The sequence below is a fragment of the Strigops habroptila genome, chromosome 8 (genome assembly GCF_004027225.2).
Source record: "Strigops habroptila isolate Jane chromosome 8, bStrHab1.2.pri, whole genome shotgun sequence".
Lineage (NCBI taxonomy): Eukaryota > Metazoa > Chordata > Aves > Psittaciformes > Psittacidae > Strigops > Strigops habroptila.
In genome coordinates, this window is record NC_044284.2 from 13,414,319 (window position 1) to 13,434,696 (window position 20,378).

Below are 20,378 nucleotides of genomic sequence, written 5' to 3' on the forward strand. Positions count from 1 at the left end.
CTGAGATGCTGAATCACACTGACCAGCTGCAAAAGATAACAAAACATTAACACTTTTTTCCTCTCCACCCAATTATGTCAAGTGGTACCATACTGAGACCAATACATCGAATGTTTTACTGTACTGCAGTAGTTTATAGGCATCAAAATGATCAGATTAGCATGAACCACAAAACATTGGTGTAGCAGTATAAGATTGAAAAGAACAAGAATGTATGTATGTTAACTAAGTGTAAATTGAATTAATGTTTCCTGGCAGCAGAAAGACAGATCTCAAGATTGAAACCTATGTTGCGCTAAGTATTGTAGCGTATAAGAAAAGATGCAATCTATTTACAGTTCACTATGTCAGACAATGGCCAAAGAAACATATATGCATCAAGTATGCATAACATACTCATAAACATGTACCGGTATTATTACTGCTTCATAAAAATACAACCAAGCACAAATATTGGATCTGAAGGCCTATGCCACAACCAGTGAGCTCACCAGGTACCCCAACATGATCAGCAGCATACCATAGGAAAGGCAGCAGAGGAGACTTGGCCCCTGTCATGTATGGAAACATTTTACACCCTCTGCTAACAGCTTTATCTAATTACAGGCTAGAGTTAACTTTAAGACCTTGAAGCCCTTCCAAGTCACTGCATCCAGTATTCAATTACTGCAGGAAACATACCATAATCTCTTTCACCAGTTAATAAACTACATCTCTAAAGCATCAGTGTTTTTGCTACAAATTGGAAGAGTGTTTGAGAATCTCAGTAATAGCTAGATACCATCTCCTAATTTCCAGTTGAAATTTCTCAATGGCCAGTTAACACCCATTTGTTCTTGTGCCAGTGTTGTCCATTACTGCAGATATTAACTTCGGATGGCAGAAGGCTATCTCCTTGATGTATTTATAGCCCAGTGATATCCCCTGTCTTCAGTTTCCTAGATTAAACAAACCAAATTATCCTAGTCTTCACTTTTTAAATAGACTCTCTACTTCTCTGATCATCCTAATAGCCTTTCCTGCACTCATTGTGGGCTCATAATCTCAGAGTTGAGTGATCAGACTTAGACAAGCTTTCTACACAAAGCATAGCTGTGCCTTTTATAACGATATTGATACATTTCTAATTTCTCCTTCTTTCTGCATAAAACCAAGCATTGCTTGTGAATAAATACTAAAAGGCACCAGCATTCTATGTTTAATAAAGGGTTTTTTAAAAAGCAGCTACCATGCCAACTGCATTTCAGATGGCTGCAGTAAGCATGCTTTCTATTCAGTACACATTTCAAAATTTTCGTGATCTTTTCTGGCCCAACTGTTTTTCATCTCACAATATAAAAATGGGTTAATGCTTACTTCAGAAGTACAGTAGAAGTAGCTCTTAAGTAACATCTCGCTTCCTTCATTGTCTTCTCTGTTAATCATTTTAGGAAGTGCTGGCCAAAATTGTCAAACTAGAGATTTGTTTGGTCTTGGAACAATTTGGTTCTCAAGGTGCCTACTGGTTACAGTACCCCAAGTTCAGTAGTATTTTCGAATACTCATCCTTTATGTCAGAACAAAACTTTTATTTTACTTACAGTTGCAGATTTAAGCATGATGAAGTTTGGCAGGTTTGTCCACTGTATTTGATATTTTTAATATGAGGAAGTTTTTTCCCAGGTCTTGATTTATACTTGTCTCAGGTGTCCAAAAAGACATGCATTTCTGTCATGGGAAACTGAGCCCCCAGTACCCCTGAAAGGTTTACAACTGCAAATGCTTCAGTTCCATCAGGTCTGCCAACAACAGCCAACTTTCGATCTCATACCATGGTTGCCGGGTCACGCTAACCTGCCTGAAACAAACTTCACTTCCATTGCAGATACACATCTGCTGTTGTCCATGTTACATTGATAAACATGTATGTGCCATTCATTCATACTTCTATTCATGGTTCATTTATACTAAGCATGTAATGTGCTATTACTCTGCTGCTGTATACATTTTGTATACATTTCTGTTCTTCCTTGAAAGACTGTGAATGCTTCGGGCACTCCAACCGGTGCAGTTACATCGAGCTGCTCAATACGGTCATTTGCGTGAGCTGTAAGCACAACACTAGAGGTCAGCACTGTGAGTTATGCAGGCTGGGCTACTTCAGAAATGCTTCTGCAGAGCTGGACGATGAAAATGTGTGCATAGGTCAGTCCCGGGATAATTGCGGCTTTTCTTTTGTGCATTTTCAACTACTGGCAACTGCTAGGGACCACTGCTGCTTACTTGCCAGTTGAGCCAGAATGAGCTTTTTCAATGGATAAGAACATCTGTGTAGACTTTTCACATCATTTCTGTTGCTCCTTTAGTGCCCCAAGGAGGTATTTTGAATCCGTATATGATGGTGAACCCTTCGACTAAGGGTCCTGGGAAGACTTTACCCAGAAGCCCCTGAGAAACTGTGCTGTCCTTCAGCAGGAGGGAACCATGGTGGAGTTGCACATGTGAAAACTGAAGGGTTGAGTCAAAAATATCTGTTCCCAGTTTAACTTTTGGAATTATTAGTACAGACTCTTGATTATGTGCTTGGAGACCTACAAAAGTTGCCGGCTGCATCAAGAGGACATGGGAAGTGGTGCTTATGAATCCCTTTTATTCACTTCATTAAAACATGTTGCAGCTAATTCTGCTCGCAGGCACAGGCCTGTAAATGCAGTGTTACCTCCCCTCTCCTCACAGGAGAAATTGAAATTATGTCCATGTGGTTAGGAGCAGAATTTGTCAAATCAGTTTGGCATGATGTCAACTTAGAAAAGGGATTCCTAAGTGAAAATGGTGCTTTAGACCTAACATCTGCTATAAATACCCAAAATGCAGAATTAAAAAAAATGTCAAAATGTAGTAAGAAAAGAATATTAGAAAAAGATCTCTATCACACTAGAAGAATATGCATTGTTCTCATGTCACCACAGACAGTATATAGCAAAAGTTAGGACACTTTAGGTGAAGTCTGAATATAGTCAATAAAGGAAGCCTCATACAGTGGGCTGTAGTTAACAGGCAGCACTGCTGTAATAAAAAAAGACACTGCTGTAATAACAGAGGTAGAAAATTTCATTCTGTAATGTCTCTTAAAGACACAAGAATCGGTAGAACCCTGTTATGGATTTTCATGGTGAATTTTTTTTTTTTTTGCATTTCCAGGAAGCAAAAAGAAAGAGTGTTTATAAGATATTTTCATGCCAAAATAGACTATGACTGAATAAATTATATGTTAATATTGTTTATAATCCATTGCTGAGATTCAAGCCAGAAACTATTTAGGTTGCTATTATTTCTTTCAGTCTGCAGCTTGACAGATATACATTTTGTGATAAACACACAGATCCATCCACACACTGCATTTCACGTGTCCTTCTTTTAACTTTGCTTGGCAACGCATTCAGAAAATGCATGATCTCCTTTAACGTTAATTAGTCTGAGCTAATAAGAACTTTAGTAGGCAAGTCATGATTTTGTATGGCTGTGCTGAGGAGATTAACCCAATCAATTTTCTTGGAATAAACCTGCTGTCCCTCATATTTGTTGGATATAGATGATGGACATCACTAGTATGTCATCAGGGCTGCATAATTTCAGGTGCCTAAATAGGCCAATGAACATGACACTGAATTACTCTATTTGGGATTTTTCATCAGCTCATTCAGTAAGTTGTTTTCCCATGTACACTGAAATGTTAAGACAGTAGCTGTAGCTATGTGAGACAAGGAAGTTAATAATCCAGGAATCAAAAGTAAGTGAACTTTAAATTAATTTTGAAGTGATGTATTCAGAATGTCTTAGTAAAACAACTGTGTACCTCAAAATTGCCCAGACTCTGCAGAAATAAAATGAAAAAACCTTTCATTTAACAAGAGTCTTTTTTTATTAAAAAAAAAAAAAAAAAAAAAGCTAACGTGATGTATTTGCTGACTTTCCTACCTTAATGCAAGTAGAATTTTCTTGGGCTCCCACAAGAACTGTACTATGTGAGATGACTATAGTATCAAACCCTGGTTTGTTGCATATTAGGTAATTTGCCTTAAATAAATAATATTCTTGTTGGATTAAGACAGTTTGCAGGATCATAGTGATCATACTGCATACAAAATATATGTATCCTAGCTGATTCGCCAGCTTGAGAAGACTTTTATACTACTACTAGTTAAAAGTCAATGAATTGAAGCAGATACCTAAGGACTTTTCAGAAAACAGAGGGGTTTGCTTAAAGTGCTTTCCTGGACTGGGGCTCCTAGGATTTATTCAGGCAAAATGTAGAATATTTTTACCTCTGAGAGATTTGATGGATTCACCATCCTTCTAGGTCAAGCACAAAGAGTCTTGCTCTATTGGAAATGCTCATTTCTCTTTTCTCTGAGTTTAAAAGCAGCGTTTTGAGTTTTAAGTATGAGTGAAATGTTGGCATGAATATTTTAATAAGCAGATTTCCAGTGACATATGCAAGTCTTATTCCCATACAAAAGTCATTTTTTCCAGACTAATTCTTTCCTCTTCAGCCATGTATGTAGAAAAGTAAAAAATGTTTGAATAAGCTAATTTAATAGCAGCTAACAGGGCTTTGGCTCTGATTTATCAAAACTACTTACATAGTTTTCATAAATATATGTGGTAAGTACATGGATAACAAATCTGTGAATCATAGCTGATGCTAACTAAATGGGGAAAAAGTAAAATGTTTCATTTTTTAAACTGACAAGTTACAAAGAATTTAAATACTGAGAAGGTTTTTACCAGTGAACCAAATGCAACACATTATACAGTGGGCTTAAATCTAATTTCATTATGCCCTTAATTTCTTTAGAAGCAAAACAAATTGTATTTGCTAAAATGAAATATCAAAAATTTGTGGTTTTGCCAGTTAATTGCAAAATTACCTCATATGGGCAACTCCAGTTTCTAAATAAATCAAGGTATTTTAACATTAAAAATCATTCACTTGACATGCTTATAGTGAAAAAGAATTTAACAACTCAAGCTTTTTATTTCTACAAGGTCTTGATAAAGTCCTCTAATAACACCTATTTCAGTGAATACTCACACTGGCAAGCATGGATAGCATGGAAACCACCAAGTAGACCCAGAGTAATAAAATATTTCTTTTGCCTTACAACATAAATACTGAAATAGTAATTATCATGACAACTACAAGAAAGCCAGCCTTGCAGTCGTTTAGGCTTAAGCTTCAATTAACACCTGTGAGACCTTTAGAAACCCTAAGGATATATGGTTAAGTGAACCCTGAGGGTTTTCCTGTAGCCACTGTCAACCCAGACTGATAAGCAGCAAGCCTGCAAACTTCAGCCCATTTTCCCAGCCTGCTTTTTTGACTTATTTTCATTGTGTTTTGTTGGCAACATCACATTAATATTGTGAATCTCAGTTAACAGATGACTACTACTGTCATCTTCCCATATTTCAAACCTTCAATCATTAAATGGAGGTTAGGAAGAAAATTCCTTCCCAATTCAGGGCTTTTTTCCCCCACCCTGGAAACTGGTGTGTGGTCTGCTTATCTGGGAATGTTAATTTAATGTTACTGAATGCCCTCTTGCTGTAAGGGCATTGGAGATACTCACTGCCTCCCTGTGGCACACTGGAATTTTGGCTTTTGAGCTTTTTAATATCTTAAGTATTGGACAACGAGCTTGGATGTTCAGTGGACCCCTGTAGGTTATATATCTGTGCTATCAATTGTGTATTGGGCAAGGTGGAGGATAGATTCAGTTGCTAAAGGTTACTGGGTCTGTTTGGTGTTCTGATTTGATCTACTACTTTTATAAAAAGGCCTAGCTTAAAGTTTTGTTTCCACTAGCTACTTTCCCTTAAACAGCACAATATGGGCCTGGTACTGTTTATGTATTTAGATGATAGAGTTCAGTAGGGAAGCTTTGACTGGTTCAGGATCAGGTTTTGTTCTCTGAAAAATATACCATTATGTATCTGTAATATTCAGATCATAGGCCATACATTTCTTTCACACTTTTTTAAATCACTGTAACTCCATTACGTCCAACTAAGCTATTTTTAATATACAAAAATTGGGCCCTCTTTTTAATAAAATTCCAAGCTTTTTGTCTTTTGAGGTTTTCTATAAACATTCTTGAAGCAAATTTTACTTCCCGCATTCAATATGTATCTCAGTTCTGTGCCTGTTTACATAAACACTTCATACATCTGATTCACATCAGAAATGCCAGCTTTTCAAATGGCACTCACTGTGCCATAATTCTGCTCAGTCTTGCACAGTATTTTTGGCATGTCAGTTTTCAACTTCATTAATGAATGATGCTAGCTAATTGACTCTATTATTATTGTGGAACTCTGTTTGCCAAAGGTAACTATTCTTCTTCAGCATACGAAATGTTCAAAGTGCCATCTGTAATTTATAGTTAATGAACACTAAGACAACAGATGACAAATGTATTCCTGGTAATTTTTTTCCTGTTGCAGTTTTTCCATTGGATTTTTTTTTTTTTTTTATATATTTTTTACTTCCCAATTAAATTCCATTTTGTTATTTACAATACCGCTCAGGTTTAACCTAATGCTGGGGAACAACTGCCAAAGGCAGTCATCAAAGTAGCACTGATTCACAGACATACAAAGCCAGACTCCCAGCAGGTTGCCCAGATTCAGGAATCGACTTGTATATCTTTTGCTTTCACCAGCAGCAGAGATCAGATACTGCCAAAATGTGTCTGTGGTCTCAGTTGACAGTGGAGTTACTCTGGGTCTACATAGGTCTACATACAAATAAGATTCAGCCCTTCATTAAAAATATATATATATATTAAAAAAAATAAACTGAAGAACAGGAGTGTCAAAAATTAGCTCTGTCTGCTACAATCTTCTTGTCTTTGTTCAGCTAGCCAAAAGCTGAACAGGGATATTGTAATCACATTAAAGAAAAGGGCTGTGAATGAACAACACAGTAAGTGTTGTGGGAGGAAATGGGTTACCCTAGTCATTCTTTAATTAGTTGAACACACATAGAAAATATACAGCAGGCAATGAGTCTCACTGCATTTTCCATCTGCCCACTGGGAAGTGAGAGAAATGAAAATGGCAGTGTAAAGCCAGTTCTGATAAGTTTTGCATTACAGTGGTGCTCACATCAAGCTTTTCATTGTGGAATACGGAAAAGGTTTATTAATGTCACTGATAAATACAGTCTCACCAATTTAATGGCAAATATCCACACAAATTGTACTGCTTAAAACTATAAAGGAAGACTATCTTGGAAATTAAAAAGACTATCTTGGAAATTAGTAAAGTGCGTTTATATAGCCCTGTAAAGACATTCAGCACTTTTGAAAATATTGAATAATACAGATAAGCCTATTTTAATAATGGGAAACATTTCACCCTAATGGCGCATTGATATATCCATACTATACAAAGCTATTCTAATCTTCATTAAATTGTTGAAAATATTCTTACCAAAAGAGAATCTGTTACATTCACTTATCCTCAAAGTCTGTGGTATCTTCTGCCTTTATATCTTTTCTGTTTACTTTTTCTCTTTACATCATAAAAGGTCTCTTCCTGAAATGACATATGGAAGCAAATAAATGGGCGTATAATAGATATATTCACTACTCTAGATATCCTTAATAGACAGTCTTCCTTTACCTTTAGCACTGGAAATGCACCCTTTATTGGTATTGAATGAATTATCACCATATGTAGACCTGAATCCAGTGTGTATGTGTTGTCTTGTTTCTGCAGACTGTTATTGTAATCCTTTTGGTTCAGTCCATGATCGCTGTAATGACAGAGGATTTTGTGAGTGTAAGGAGGGAACATCAGGGCCTAAATGTGATAAATGTCTGCCGGGATATATCTGGCACAGCTTGGGCTGTCAACGTAAGTAACTCTTGAGAGTCGCCCCTCTTCTGCAGCTTTGCTGCCTCTGTGTCTCTATGTTATCACGTGCAGCTACTTAAGAGCAGAAAATGAGCAAAACACTCTACGAGCTGTAAGAATGCCATAGTGTCTGAACCTTTTCGGAGACTCCCCGATGAGGACATTAAATTGACTGCGCTGTCCCATTTATTTCAACATGCCTTCAGTGTCCTCTCTTTCTCTTGCTAACGCCTGGAGGAGCTCTCACTGAAATATATAAATATGCTTGTCTTGCCAACTGTGAAATAAGCTTTGTATACTAAAACATCAGTATATTAACCCCAAATTTAAAATTTTTACTAAAAGAAAAAAGGTGATTTCTCTGCATGTTCACTTTTTCTGTAGTGAAACTTCAACTTCTTGAGTAATTTAACTATGCTTTCATACTTTAAAACTCTGTCCCTGGACAATAAAATTGCAAAACACTGGCTCATTACCTGTTATAATTAGTGAAAACTAGACAAAAGCTAAAGGTAAAAAAAAATTGAGGTATACTTAACATCCTTAAAAATAAGAGCTGAAATTTTGTGTAAATATTGCTACAGCAGATGTTGATTCAAAGCTTAGTTGTATATTTAGCTTCTTTTCTGGTTAACAGGTCTTGTAAACAAGTGAGTGGAAACACCACATTGGTATATATAGGATTAGACATTTATTGTAAATTTCTTTTGTAGTAAATTCTTTAGATTTATGCTTTATAACTGTTTTGATCAACTACCTCCAGAAACTCTGGAGAGTCCTGTCATGTTTTTCTTTCACCTTTTCTCCTTGTCTCTCTGCATTCTTACATACACATTAAAGAGAGAGTTCTACAAGAGCTTGTGTTTGATTTTTAGGACTGAGAAACACAAGAGAGTGATTATTGACACTGATCAGCCAGATATTTTAAAATTGTCCATATAGCCACACAAATGCTCTAAATGTTCAGAAAAAATGCCAACCTTATATCATAAATGTTAAAACAAACAATAAAGCTTGACATTACTGCTGGCTGTCCAAGGCATGATACCTCTGAAGTAGAAAATTTGGGCTTTGATAATTCAGCAAACGTATGTGGAAAGAAAAACAATAAAGAATTTCAGGAAAGATTGTGATAATTAGCCAATTAGCATTAAAGATAGTGTATGAAGAGAAAGGAAGTTTGCATGGGCAATGCAGTTAAATGTTACCAGAGAAAATTGGACTTCCTCAGCTTCTGTCTGAAAGCTCCTGTTTGTATTTAGCAGGTTATTTAAACCATATTTTTCACGTGTGGTTGTTAACTGTATTCTCATTTTCTGGATGACTGCGCTTGAGTTTTGAGTCACAAAATTATTGAGCACTTACAGTTGCAGCAGAAAACAAGCATAGTGTTTCAAATTGTTAATATTTCAAAAAATCAGATCCTAGGTATCTCAGAAACAAGGCACTCAGAAATCATAAGATCTCTCTCTGCCTTGCACCCCTTACACAAAAGGAGGTTGTCACCACCTCTGTACCTTACCCTGGGTGCCGGCAAAATAAGCATTAGAATTTGTGAAGCATTGAGATATTGGTTATAGTGACAGGAACCACAAGAAAAAAAAGTAGAAAAGGAAATCAATGTGATTCTCTGCAGTGGAATTTGATAAAGTACAGTAAACACCACATCTGCACAGTGGGTCTAAAAAAGATATTAAGTAGGTGAAATATTGAACAGGTCTGGAGGTCTGTGGAACAAATTTTACAGTCATATAATTAATATAATAATCTATATACTAGCTTGTCAGTCCAGTTGCTTATTAATTGCAGTATTTGCTATCTTTTCAGGTTTGGACATTAAAACCCAAATAATGTTCCTTTAATGAGGATTTTTTTTTTGAGCCAAACATATCATTAGGCTGATTTTAGCTGAATCAATGTATTTGTGAAAGCTTTAGACGGTTTCTGGAAATGCAAGCTAGTGCCTTTATATTTGCTGACAAAACTAATGAAGTTTCCTTCACCGTTGTAATTGTCTGAACAAATCTCAGTCTGATTGTGTAAATGTTAGATATTCTCCAAGTTCCACTATAAGAGTGGTGAGACACTGGCACAGGTTGCCCAGAGAAGCTGTGGCTGCCCCATCCCTGGCAGTGTTCAAGGCCAGGTTGGATGGGGCTTAGAGCAACCTGGTCTAGTGGAAGATGTCCCTGCAAATGGCAGGAGGGGTGGAACAGGATGATCTCTAAGGTCCCTTCCAACCCAAATCACTCTAGGATTCTATGATCAAATTATCTGATCAAATTGAGAAGAAAAACAACTAGATGCGGTTGTCAGTTTTATGGAACAGATATCAAATTGCCATGTTTTACCATGCACACACTGATTTAAATCTCACTTCAAGTCTTTTCATGGAAGAACAGAATTCCAATTCATTTAATTTTGTAGTGTGGCATTTTAGCTTTGTTTGTTATTTTCCCATTGAAATCTAAACAAATGACTGGGCAAGCAAGCAAACCCCAATATAGAAGAAAAATGAGAACTCATTCTGCTGCCTTAACAAAGCTCAAAAAGATTATTTGTCTGGACATGTAGCATGTGGGTTTGATCTGTTTTGCTGTGCTTGTGCTATGCAGAAATGTATGCACAGACGGATGCAAACACATACTCAACAGACCAGTATGTGTTTGTTTACCTTTTGTTATACATAGCCTATTAGCATTATTAAGAAAATCTAGTCTTATGGTTCTTTGTTGCTAAAAATCATTGACCTAGGGCAACCAGAAGTTTGGCCTATAAATAAAGCTGTACCATAGCTAGTTTACTTAATTGTACGAGTTTATTAGTACAGGGAGTGACTTAGTTTTGTATTTGAGTAATCCTATTTGAGAAAGACCAGTGCTCAAATCCCATTGTGTTTTCTAAGGATTACAATCTATCATTTGAGAAATTACTGCTCGGAATCTACCTTGTTCCACACATGGGCAAAAGACACAGAAGCTATTATCCTCAGAAGCATTCATTTAGGTACCACACTCTTACTGATTTCATCTAAAACCTCTGAGGATCTAGGCAGAGCACTCAACGCTTGGTGTCTCTGTGCATACAGAGGTCAGATGCAATTTTAGACTTTGCCTCCCAGATAAAAAGCACTGTGATAACAGCTGTTATCTTATTGAATTCAGGGTTTATGCTGTGTAGACATAGCAGTCAGCAGGGTCTGGTTGATACAGGAACGTTTGCTGCCCTCAGAAAAAGAGGCACAATAGATGTGATTGTGCCTTGTGCCACTTCTAAGCCCTCCCCCAGAACCATTCATGCCGCAGGCGTGCATGTGAGGAAGCTGCTGGGCTTTAGCTGTCTGCCTACCTCCCGGACACTGACAATGGTTTTCTCACCAGCATGCATACATAGGTCAAAGCACAAGGAATGAACGAAGAACAGAACAGTCTGTTCCTAAAACCTTTTTAGAATTCCAGAAACATGAGAAAATACATAGCTATATGTTCCATTTTTCTATTTTATAAAGAGAAAAAAATATAATTTATAAATTATTTCTGTTAAAAATGAACATAAAAACAGAAGAAAAAACTCCAAGCCTGGCAAGAAATTTAACCAGCAACTATAGCTGGTTTGGGTCAGTCTTAAGCTGAACATAGTGCTTTGCGATAACAGGAACCTGTAAAAAAGGGTAGCAACATTTACACACAGAAGAACTGCCAGAGTTTTTAAAAACAGGATGAAGGCAAGATATTAAGCAGGAACATTAATTTGATTTTCTAAGTGTACTGCTCATAGCCTTGCATCTTTTTCATTTCTTGGCCATGACATTTCAGGTGACTAAATTCTTTCACATACATTCAGGAGCATTTAAAAATAACACCTTTTAATTTCACACACGCAAGAATCAATTCCAAAACCAGCTGCAAATTTATCCAGTCAGGCAAAGAAAAAGTGACTCTTTTGCCAAGCTCTGTTTATGAGCACAGCTCGAAATTTCATTAGACATGATCACCTCACAGAAGGAAGGGTGAGGGAAGGTCCAGTGATTAATATTATTCACTATCTCCCTTATTGTCAATATATTATTCACTATCTCCCATATTGTCAATAAGCAAATAAAGACATTGAAGCTGCAGCCCCACAAAAGCCTATACCGAGTACAAGACTTCCCAATGATAGCTTGAACCCAAATTAAATTCAGTATGTTATTTGTTGTGAATCACTGTTTTAAATAATCTTTGTTCAATGGTGTAAATATTAAACAATTAGCAAATCAGTTTTCAGCCAGATGCCTTAGGTCAAGCTCTGAATAATTTACTTTTTTTTTTTACCCTTTTTCGTTCATTTTAAATAGATTTTATTAAAGCAGGCAAAGAACTACTCTCTTATCTTCAATGTTTAAGCTGCATTCAGTACTGGTATCTGTCTTCCAGACTGAACTTGTATTATTCTGCAACCTGTTAGGTAATTCATATTCTGTCACAGTGTACATTCAACTTCTTATATGATTATTTAAATATAAGCTTTTTTTGTGTGCATTTTATTATCTGTTACAAATGTTATAAGCTGAAGCATTTGATCAAAATCATCATGCAGATTGAATTGCAAAGAAAATCAAACCTGAAATTGTAACTCTGAAACTTATATTAACATTTGCCTTTGGAAGTTTGTGTTTACAGTATAGCAAGAAAAGACATGTTGCCATCCATTTCTAAAATAAATAAATAAATCTTTCGGGGGGGCGGGAGAAAAGTAGATATTAATATTTAAATATTAAATATTGAAATAATTTTTCATATTTATTTAAATATTAAATACAAGCCCCCCACTGAAGGTTAGTGATCTTTAATGCATGTTTGTACACAGATGTATCCTGCAAGTCCTCAATACCTACACACTGAAGTTGTGCCCTGCCTTCCAGTTCACTTTGGCAACCGCCTGTGTGGGGAGCCATAGGCAATCCGTTTATGGCAGTTTATATTATTCAGATCTTTCTACCAGTAACAGTTTTAATGCTGTTAGCTGGTCAGGATACAGTGTGATTTCCCCTCTGCACAGGTGCTGTATGTACTTTCAGTTCTGGTGTGGTTTGGTATCAGGACTGGTGCTGGTAAGTGCACTGCCGTGCTTGGAGCTGAAGGAAGTAAAATGTAGAAAGAATTTACTGAAAAGGATAAAGTTCTGATGAAGCTGAACATTGCTGTCCACAAGGAACAATCTATCTCTGGTCTTCATACATGAAATACTACTTTCATAGTACCTATTTCACATGATTGTTATACAGAATAAAGAAATTGTGTGTGTATAGGGGTTTGAATGGAAGAGGAACAGACTCTGCTTCAAATGGCTCCAAATTTAAATCCAAAATAATTGTCCTTAAATTAATCCAGAATCCCACTGCTGCAACTCAAGGCAAAGCATGGCTTGCAGATGTAAGACAAGCAAGGCAAGATTACAAACAAAATTACAGTGTTATGGGGCATGATTCTCAGACAATGTAAAAGACTGATTGCACTTACCTCAGGAGAAGCATGCTAATGACTTACATGTGTAATGTCATATTGATATCCTGTGAGTTTTAAACCTGACAAAAGACAACATGAATGTGCATATTAACAAATTCCTTACAAAATACGTGACCCACAGAATAACCATACAGATACAGGGATACCTAGAAAATTGTTCAACAAAGTATGCATCTGATGGAATGGTATTATTTTTCATAGTATAAAAATTACGTTATATAGTGGAGATACTGGAGAAAAGAAGAAAAAGAAGGTTGATAACTGTCTGGGGAGAGATTTTAGTCAGAATAAGCATGTCAGAACACAATTTTTGTTAAATACGGTATTTAAATGAAGCATCTTTCCTGTATGAAGAGCACAGAGAAGACGAAAACATAGGATGCTTTCTCTGCATAGTTATTACAGATTTACATAGTTGCTGTAGTATGCTGGGCTGGGGATCACGTCTCAAGCTGTTTTAGTACTAGTGCCTACAAAGTGTGTGGAATATTGGGGAAATGGAAGAACCTGCAGAAGAAATAGACTAGAGAGGTGTTGGTGAGAGCTCAAGGACATGCTCACAGCATCTCTGTGCTGGAAGGCTTCTATGAACAGGACGGAGATGGTGAATCAGGTAATACTTGGGGAGGGGGGAAGCCAAACAAAATAACAGATTATAAAACAACCAGAGAATAAGGCAAAGAAAATGGGGCTAGTTAGCACAGTTAACATCTTATTAAGAAGCACCAGGATCTTAACAGAGAGTTGCAGTTCTTCAAGAGATTTACTCTGATAACCTGATGATCAGATTTGCTTTCTCCAAAGTGAAAAGAAATGGTTCAGTAGCAACATTTATACACCTGACCTTTAATGGAAGAATTTTTCCCCAGCAAGGTGAAGGATTGGACTGGAGCAAAGAGGTTGCTCTGCTCTTGATCTTGCCCGGGTGTCAGCTTCAAAGCTGCTATTCCACGGCTGTCTAAACTGCCCTAATTGTAAGCTGTGCAATCCCTCTTCTCTCAATTCCCAGCTATTTAGTCCCACACCCCTAGCAATATCTCAGGCACTTGTTTGACCTTTCATTGAACCATTTCAGATATAACTCAGCAGGATGCTAACAACAAAAAAAAATTAGTTTTCTGCTGTGTTAGTTCTGTGATATGAATCAGCAATGGGTTGAGCAAACAGGAGCATCTTGGGAGAGCGTAACCCACTCAGCTGGGGAGTAGTGTAACCCTGGCAGCCAGTGGTTAGGCTAGACTAGGCTGCCATACAGCTGTAGCACATCTGTGGGATCAGTATTCTCCTCTTTCCATTGATCATTCACTTTTTAGTCTAGCAAGTTGCTGGTATTGAGTACCAGACAAAGCCACATAATTTCAGATGTATGAGCAAGTGGATAATTAGGGAAACTTCCTAAGAACTTTTTTCCAGGGGGCAGGGGGGGAAAGAGTTCTAAACTCTCCCAAAAATAGTTACAAACACCACTAACCTACAGAAAAACAATCATCTCTCTAAGATCCTCTTGTACTGAAGCAGAATCAAAAATTCTACGGACAGCAAAATGAGAATTCTGCATGCAGAGTCAAAATGAACAGTGGTGATGGATGTGAACAGAGTGCATTTCAAAACACCCCAATTTAAAATGACTGAATGCAATTTCTAGGGTCTTCAGCATTTTTGGTGCTGTATCACAAGAGCGTTCTGATCAACTAAATATAAGGGAATTAATGAAAAGTTAAACAAGTAACATTTTTTTTCTTTAGTCAGATGATTTAAAAATGGTTAATATTTGATAGCACAATGATAAATATTTTAATATAGTATATTGCAGTCAGTTAGGAATAGATCAAAAAGATACAAGTTCCACTAGATAAACTTTTATTAGGTACATGAAATAGAACATAAACCTTGATAGCAATTACCATTTAATCTATAGATGTTTGGAAACGTATTGAAAGAGAAACTCAGTTGTTATAAATTAATAATTTGAACAATGATGAGCAGGATGACTTTTCCTCTGGAAAGTCTGTCGTGCTCTCCTTTTAAGCCTGCTCAGTGGACATAACTTCTATGAAATTTACCTGCTTACTGCCTTTTTATGAGGACAGAAATAAAGAGATCAGTAGCACCACAGACACACCCAGATGGTTTTATGAAGGGATCATTATGAAAGGATCATTGACAAGTAAGTAAAATAATCTCTATCCTACTTAACTGGAGATGAGACTACTGACCTGAGGCAATTAAAGATAGTCAACACTTCCTATCTTGACACTAGTGCAGCTAATGGCATTGCTGACACCAGCACATGCTGATTATTAAAACTTCAGTAGTTATTAACTTCCTTTACACATATGCAAATACAACTCTCCCAAGAGATATGATACCTGAAGTTTAGTTTAGAAGGAGCTGATAGGTTTTAACTTGCAAGGTGCTGACTACCTCCCCTAGCAGAAGCTAAGCTTTGCCAGTGTTATTTAAGGTAAAAAGAATTCCCTTTTAATATTATGTGTTAATAAATGGATGCCATGGAAGTAGGTATGCCAAGATTCAGCATACCTGTAAATTTAGATTACAAAAGACTAGCTTCCACTTTTAGTGGATTTCAGAGTTATTCTAGGTAAAGGCACATCTGAAGTAAAGGTGTGTTTCTGCCCTGAATTTGAACATGCTGAAAGGATGTACTCCCTAAGTAATCATCATTTCTGACTTCAAGTTTGTATTTCTACACAGATGAGTATTGTAATAGCTAACAGCTAATGAACTTAAAGTTTTTAATTACACACTACTACTATTTGAGGTACTTTCCAAAAGATTTTAGATGTCTTTACTCATTGACAGTACTTGTTATGAGTAATAGTAATATGTCAGACTGAAGGTTGTAAAGACATTCAGTTGAAGTAAAGGAATTATTATTTAGCATCACTAAGTTGAGTACTTCAGCAATGAATTTCTGAAAAAAACCAAGACATTTCAAGATCTCAGCTCTTAACTAAAACACTTACCAGAAGCGCCTTTTTACATTTCCCAATTCCCACTTCACCCTATTGTTTTCCGACCGTCTTACCTAGCCTGTTTTAGAGCTGGTCTTCAAAGTGTATCACTCCTCTGAGTCATGTATTTATCTTCATGACTGCATGCTTATAGGCAGTAGAACATCTTACAGTGGAATCTTAGAAAGCCTGTACTGAGTTAGGCTGGGGATCAATTTACCCCAGTGTCCTCTGTTTCACAGTAGTGGGCTTGAGTGGTATTTTATTCAGCATAAGCATTCAAACACTAGAAAGCCACAGCTTACAGATATTCTTAGCTAAAGAGTTCATCAGTATCATCATATTTAGTTGGTCTCAATGAGCTTTTCATGCATTGATTTGCCTAATCACTTCTTGAGACGTTTATACTTTTGTTTTCCAAATGTCCCAAGCTTAAGTTCACAATTATGATGATGATGATAATAATAATAATAATAATAATGATGTCATCTTTGTTTTAATGGGATGACTGACAATTTCATTCGGTACTTCCTAGTTCCTAGTTGAGAGAAAGTGGTTATAAGAATAAATGAATAATCATTTCCAATTTGCCTTTTCCATAAGATTTGTGATTTTATCATGTCTATTTTATTTTCCTTCAGTCTATCTTCTCTTTTATGCTGAAGAAGCCTAATCAGTTTAATCTTTCCTTTTACGAGAACTGCTTATGTCTATGATTTCTCTCTACTCTTCTTGGTAGTACATTTTCAATACACAGGACTTGATGCAGTGTTCAAGAGATGGGCACATCATGAAGTCATTTGGTGGCATTATGGTGTTTTCCCTTTTTTTTTTTCTCCTGTTCTAAAAAAAAAATCTATTTGCTTTTCTGACTGATAAAGAGCATTAAGACAATATTTTCAAAAAATACCTTGAACTACTCTTAAGGTCCCTTTCCTAAATGGTAAAAGCCAAGTACTTAAAGAGGTGCGTTACTCCTGAACACCGAATTTCATCTACCATTTACCGTGCTGTCACCCAGCACCCTAGAAATTCTTCTGAAGGTCTTTACATCCACAATAATTTTGTAACATGAACAAACTTTATTACACTGCTGTTCACTCACTTCTCTAGCATAATTCTGCACGTGTAAGTCCTGACACAGTTCTTACAGGACTGAGTAGTAGTCTTTGATATTTATTCTTACCCTGTTTCCTATCATTGAATCCATGATTATTCCATGGGGGGTGAGGGGTGGAGAACTACCAAAAAACCTCTCTTATTGGTTTCTTTGATAAACCCTGCTGAGGGATCTTGTGAAATACTTTCTGGAGGTTCAGACACAGTAAGTTCTGTGCTTATCATGCTCATTAATCTATCTGCTAATTCTATTCTTCGTTACAATTTCCATGAACTTGCTTGCTGCAGAAGTTTTACTTGCTAGTCTTTAGTTCCTCTCAATCTCCTTGGAGCTCTTGATAAAAATCCCATCTGTCAGAGTCTCTCCTTGTAGTTAATCAAGCCTGTCTTGGCAATTAAATTAGTAAAATCACAGGTAACAAGAATCGGTTTCTGTATTTTATCAAAATTCTTGGATCAATTTATTTGTTTCTGGTGATCTGATGCAACTATGTTCCATCTTTTTAAGACTGCTTTGTATAAACTTTGAGACACACCTACTGAGCATGCCCCCATCAACACAGAGTTGCCTGGTAACCTCCTAAAGCTTTTCCATAGGTAATACTTGGTAAATTTTTCCCTCCCTTCTCTACCTTACACACCATTCATTTGCCCTAAAGACTTCCTAGAAAGTTTCTGCTTCTGATGTGTTTAGATGACAAAAAAAACAGAAAATAACTAGTTTTTATGCCTTCAGTACAGTATCAATCATTTTTGGTCTTCCTGGTACTTTAGCATGTTCTTGTAGCTAAACTCTTGGAACTCTGTACTTTTTTCCTTTTTCCTTCATTTTGTCATAATTTCAACATTAGTTTTCAACATACTTATTATTTTTAAATATATTTCTTTATAAAGTTTTCTTTTGCTCTGCTAACAATTCAATTTTTATAAAAGTCCTTTTAAATAGTGGTCCTTGGTTTTTTTGATACTCACTTTACTCTGCATCTCTCATATGACCAGCTCAACAAATCGTCTGCAAGTGTTCTGCCCCTTTAGCTTCTCCTTGCATTTCTTTCTGGTAAGTGCTTACATGATCATCATCTCTTCTCCTAGATCCGTACCCCTGAGGCATGTACTAACCCTTCCAGTAACTTCAAATTCATCTTAAAGTCAAGCATGCAAGTAAATATTTCTACAAGGAACATGGCTATGACAAAATCAGGAACAAAAGCTTGATCTTATGTCATCCAGCTTTTTCTCAGATCTTTGACTACTACCCTTTGCAGCACAAATTTTAGTCAAGCTATTCATACGAGTAACAGCTATGAAAGTGAATGCAGCTTTACGGGATTCAGCCAGTATATATTTAGAGCAGACTGATAGCCCATACAAAAGCACCAGGATATTCTGTAAAATACTAACGGTTCTGTTATTTCAATTTCTTTCATCCCTGCACAATTTTAAGAAATTATTTTGTTGATTACGAACTACTGTTCTTTCACATTGAACTACAGTCAATGACAAAATCATTAGAAGAGACTTTTAATGGAATCCAAGTCAAGCCCATTATAATTATCTTGGCTTCTAAAGAGAATAATTAAATTGTTAATAAAACTTTTACCTATAATCATCAGGTAAGAAGAGAAAGATGTGACAGTGCTGGAAGTTTAAAGATTTTTAAAGAGAAGGGGAAAGAGAGTGATTGTAATTTAATTGTTGGTGATTAATGTCTATAGAAGATTACTTATAACTGAAATCAACTTGAAATAATTATATTAAAGAGACTGTGTTCATTAACATCACTGATTTCAATGTACAGCTGGGATCTACAATGCTTAAGGCATTATGCCCAAAACTATTTTGTGTTTTCATAACTACAGCTTGGGCAAGTACTTCTTTATATGGTATTTTGTTTCTTTCCAATAACGATATCTTTTTGTCCAATAGAAGTGAAAAACCATGTCATAACTATTACACTTGATGCCACTGGCTGAATCTAGAGACAATGTTCTAATTTATACTTCTGTTTGCAGATCAATTTACCTACTTCATTTTCTTTTTAGAAAATGGAGGTTTTCTAAAACCTTCTAAAACCTTTTTTTTCTAAAAAGAAAAAAGGTTTTTCTTTTTAGAAAATGAAGTAACTTTAGTAATCTTTCACACTTTTCAGACATTTATGAAACCCTGTGTATTCTTTAGATGTATATAGAACAAAGTGTAATAAAATCTGGCTGTGGATAAACCAAAATATTGCTCCAGCTTATGGAGCCAGTGGCCAAGCCATATATTGAGTATCTGAACAACCAAAGACACCTTTACCTTTCTCTGACACCTAAGTGCTACCTTCTCTTCTTACTCTATTTCTTGCTTAATTTTTAAGGCTTTTCTAATGGACCCAAGAATCTGTTCTTGTACTTCAAAACTGCTAATTTATAAGGAACTCAGCCATAATCTCTTTGGAGGAGAAATTCTCCTGGAATAATTATGTAGGCTAGCCTTAAGAAATAGCACCAAGCAGCTATAGGTCAGAGATACACAAGTGCTATAATCAAAAGAACTAGCAGCTTTGTTGCCCACATACACTAACCAGTCCCTATATACACTGACAGGTGCAGAAGGAACAAACACCTCCAGTACCCTCAGTATAGAAAGAGCTGTCCACAGGAGACAATTCAGCAGGGTGTTCTGTTAATGAGATGCTGCATCACTAAGCTCTAAATGTTACACATGCTTTAAATGGGAAATGAACTTCCTTTTTAAGCCAGAAGATACTCGAAATAGGACTCTTACTTTGAAGAGTTTAGAATTTCATTTCCAAGGAGAGTAAAGAGAGTTTCACCACACGTAGCTCTAAAGAAAGAGCTGAAGCTGCATTTTGATAGTCAGGCAATAAGCA

The 20,378-nt window shown here is 36.3% G+C and overlaps 1 protein-coding gene across 9 annotated transcripts in view; it reads left to right on the forward strand.

The window, feature by feature from the left end:
* NTNG1 (netrin G1) overlaps window positions 1-20,378 on the forward strand; it is a 161,579-nt gene that overhangs the window by 125,789 nt on the left and 15,412 nt on the right. For 5 of the 9 annotated variants that reach the window (XM_030495684.1, XM_030495691.1, XM_030495682.1 and 2 more), the window contains 2 exons: window positions 2,017-2,184; window positions 7,765-7,902. The exons of 2 other annotated variants lie outside the window; for them this stretch is intronic. In XM_030495684.1, coding sequence (XP_030351544.1) covers window positions 2,017-2,184; window positions 7,765-7,902 — 306 coding nt within the window. The remainder of the gene's footprint in view (window positions 1-2,016; window positions 2,185-7,764; window positions 7,903-20,378) is intronic. 2 more of the 9 variants (XM_030495688.2, XM_030495687.1) reach the window with 1 other exon arrangement.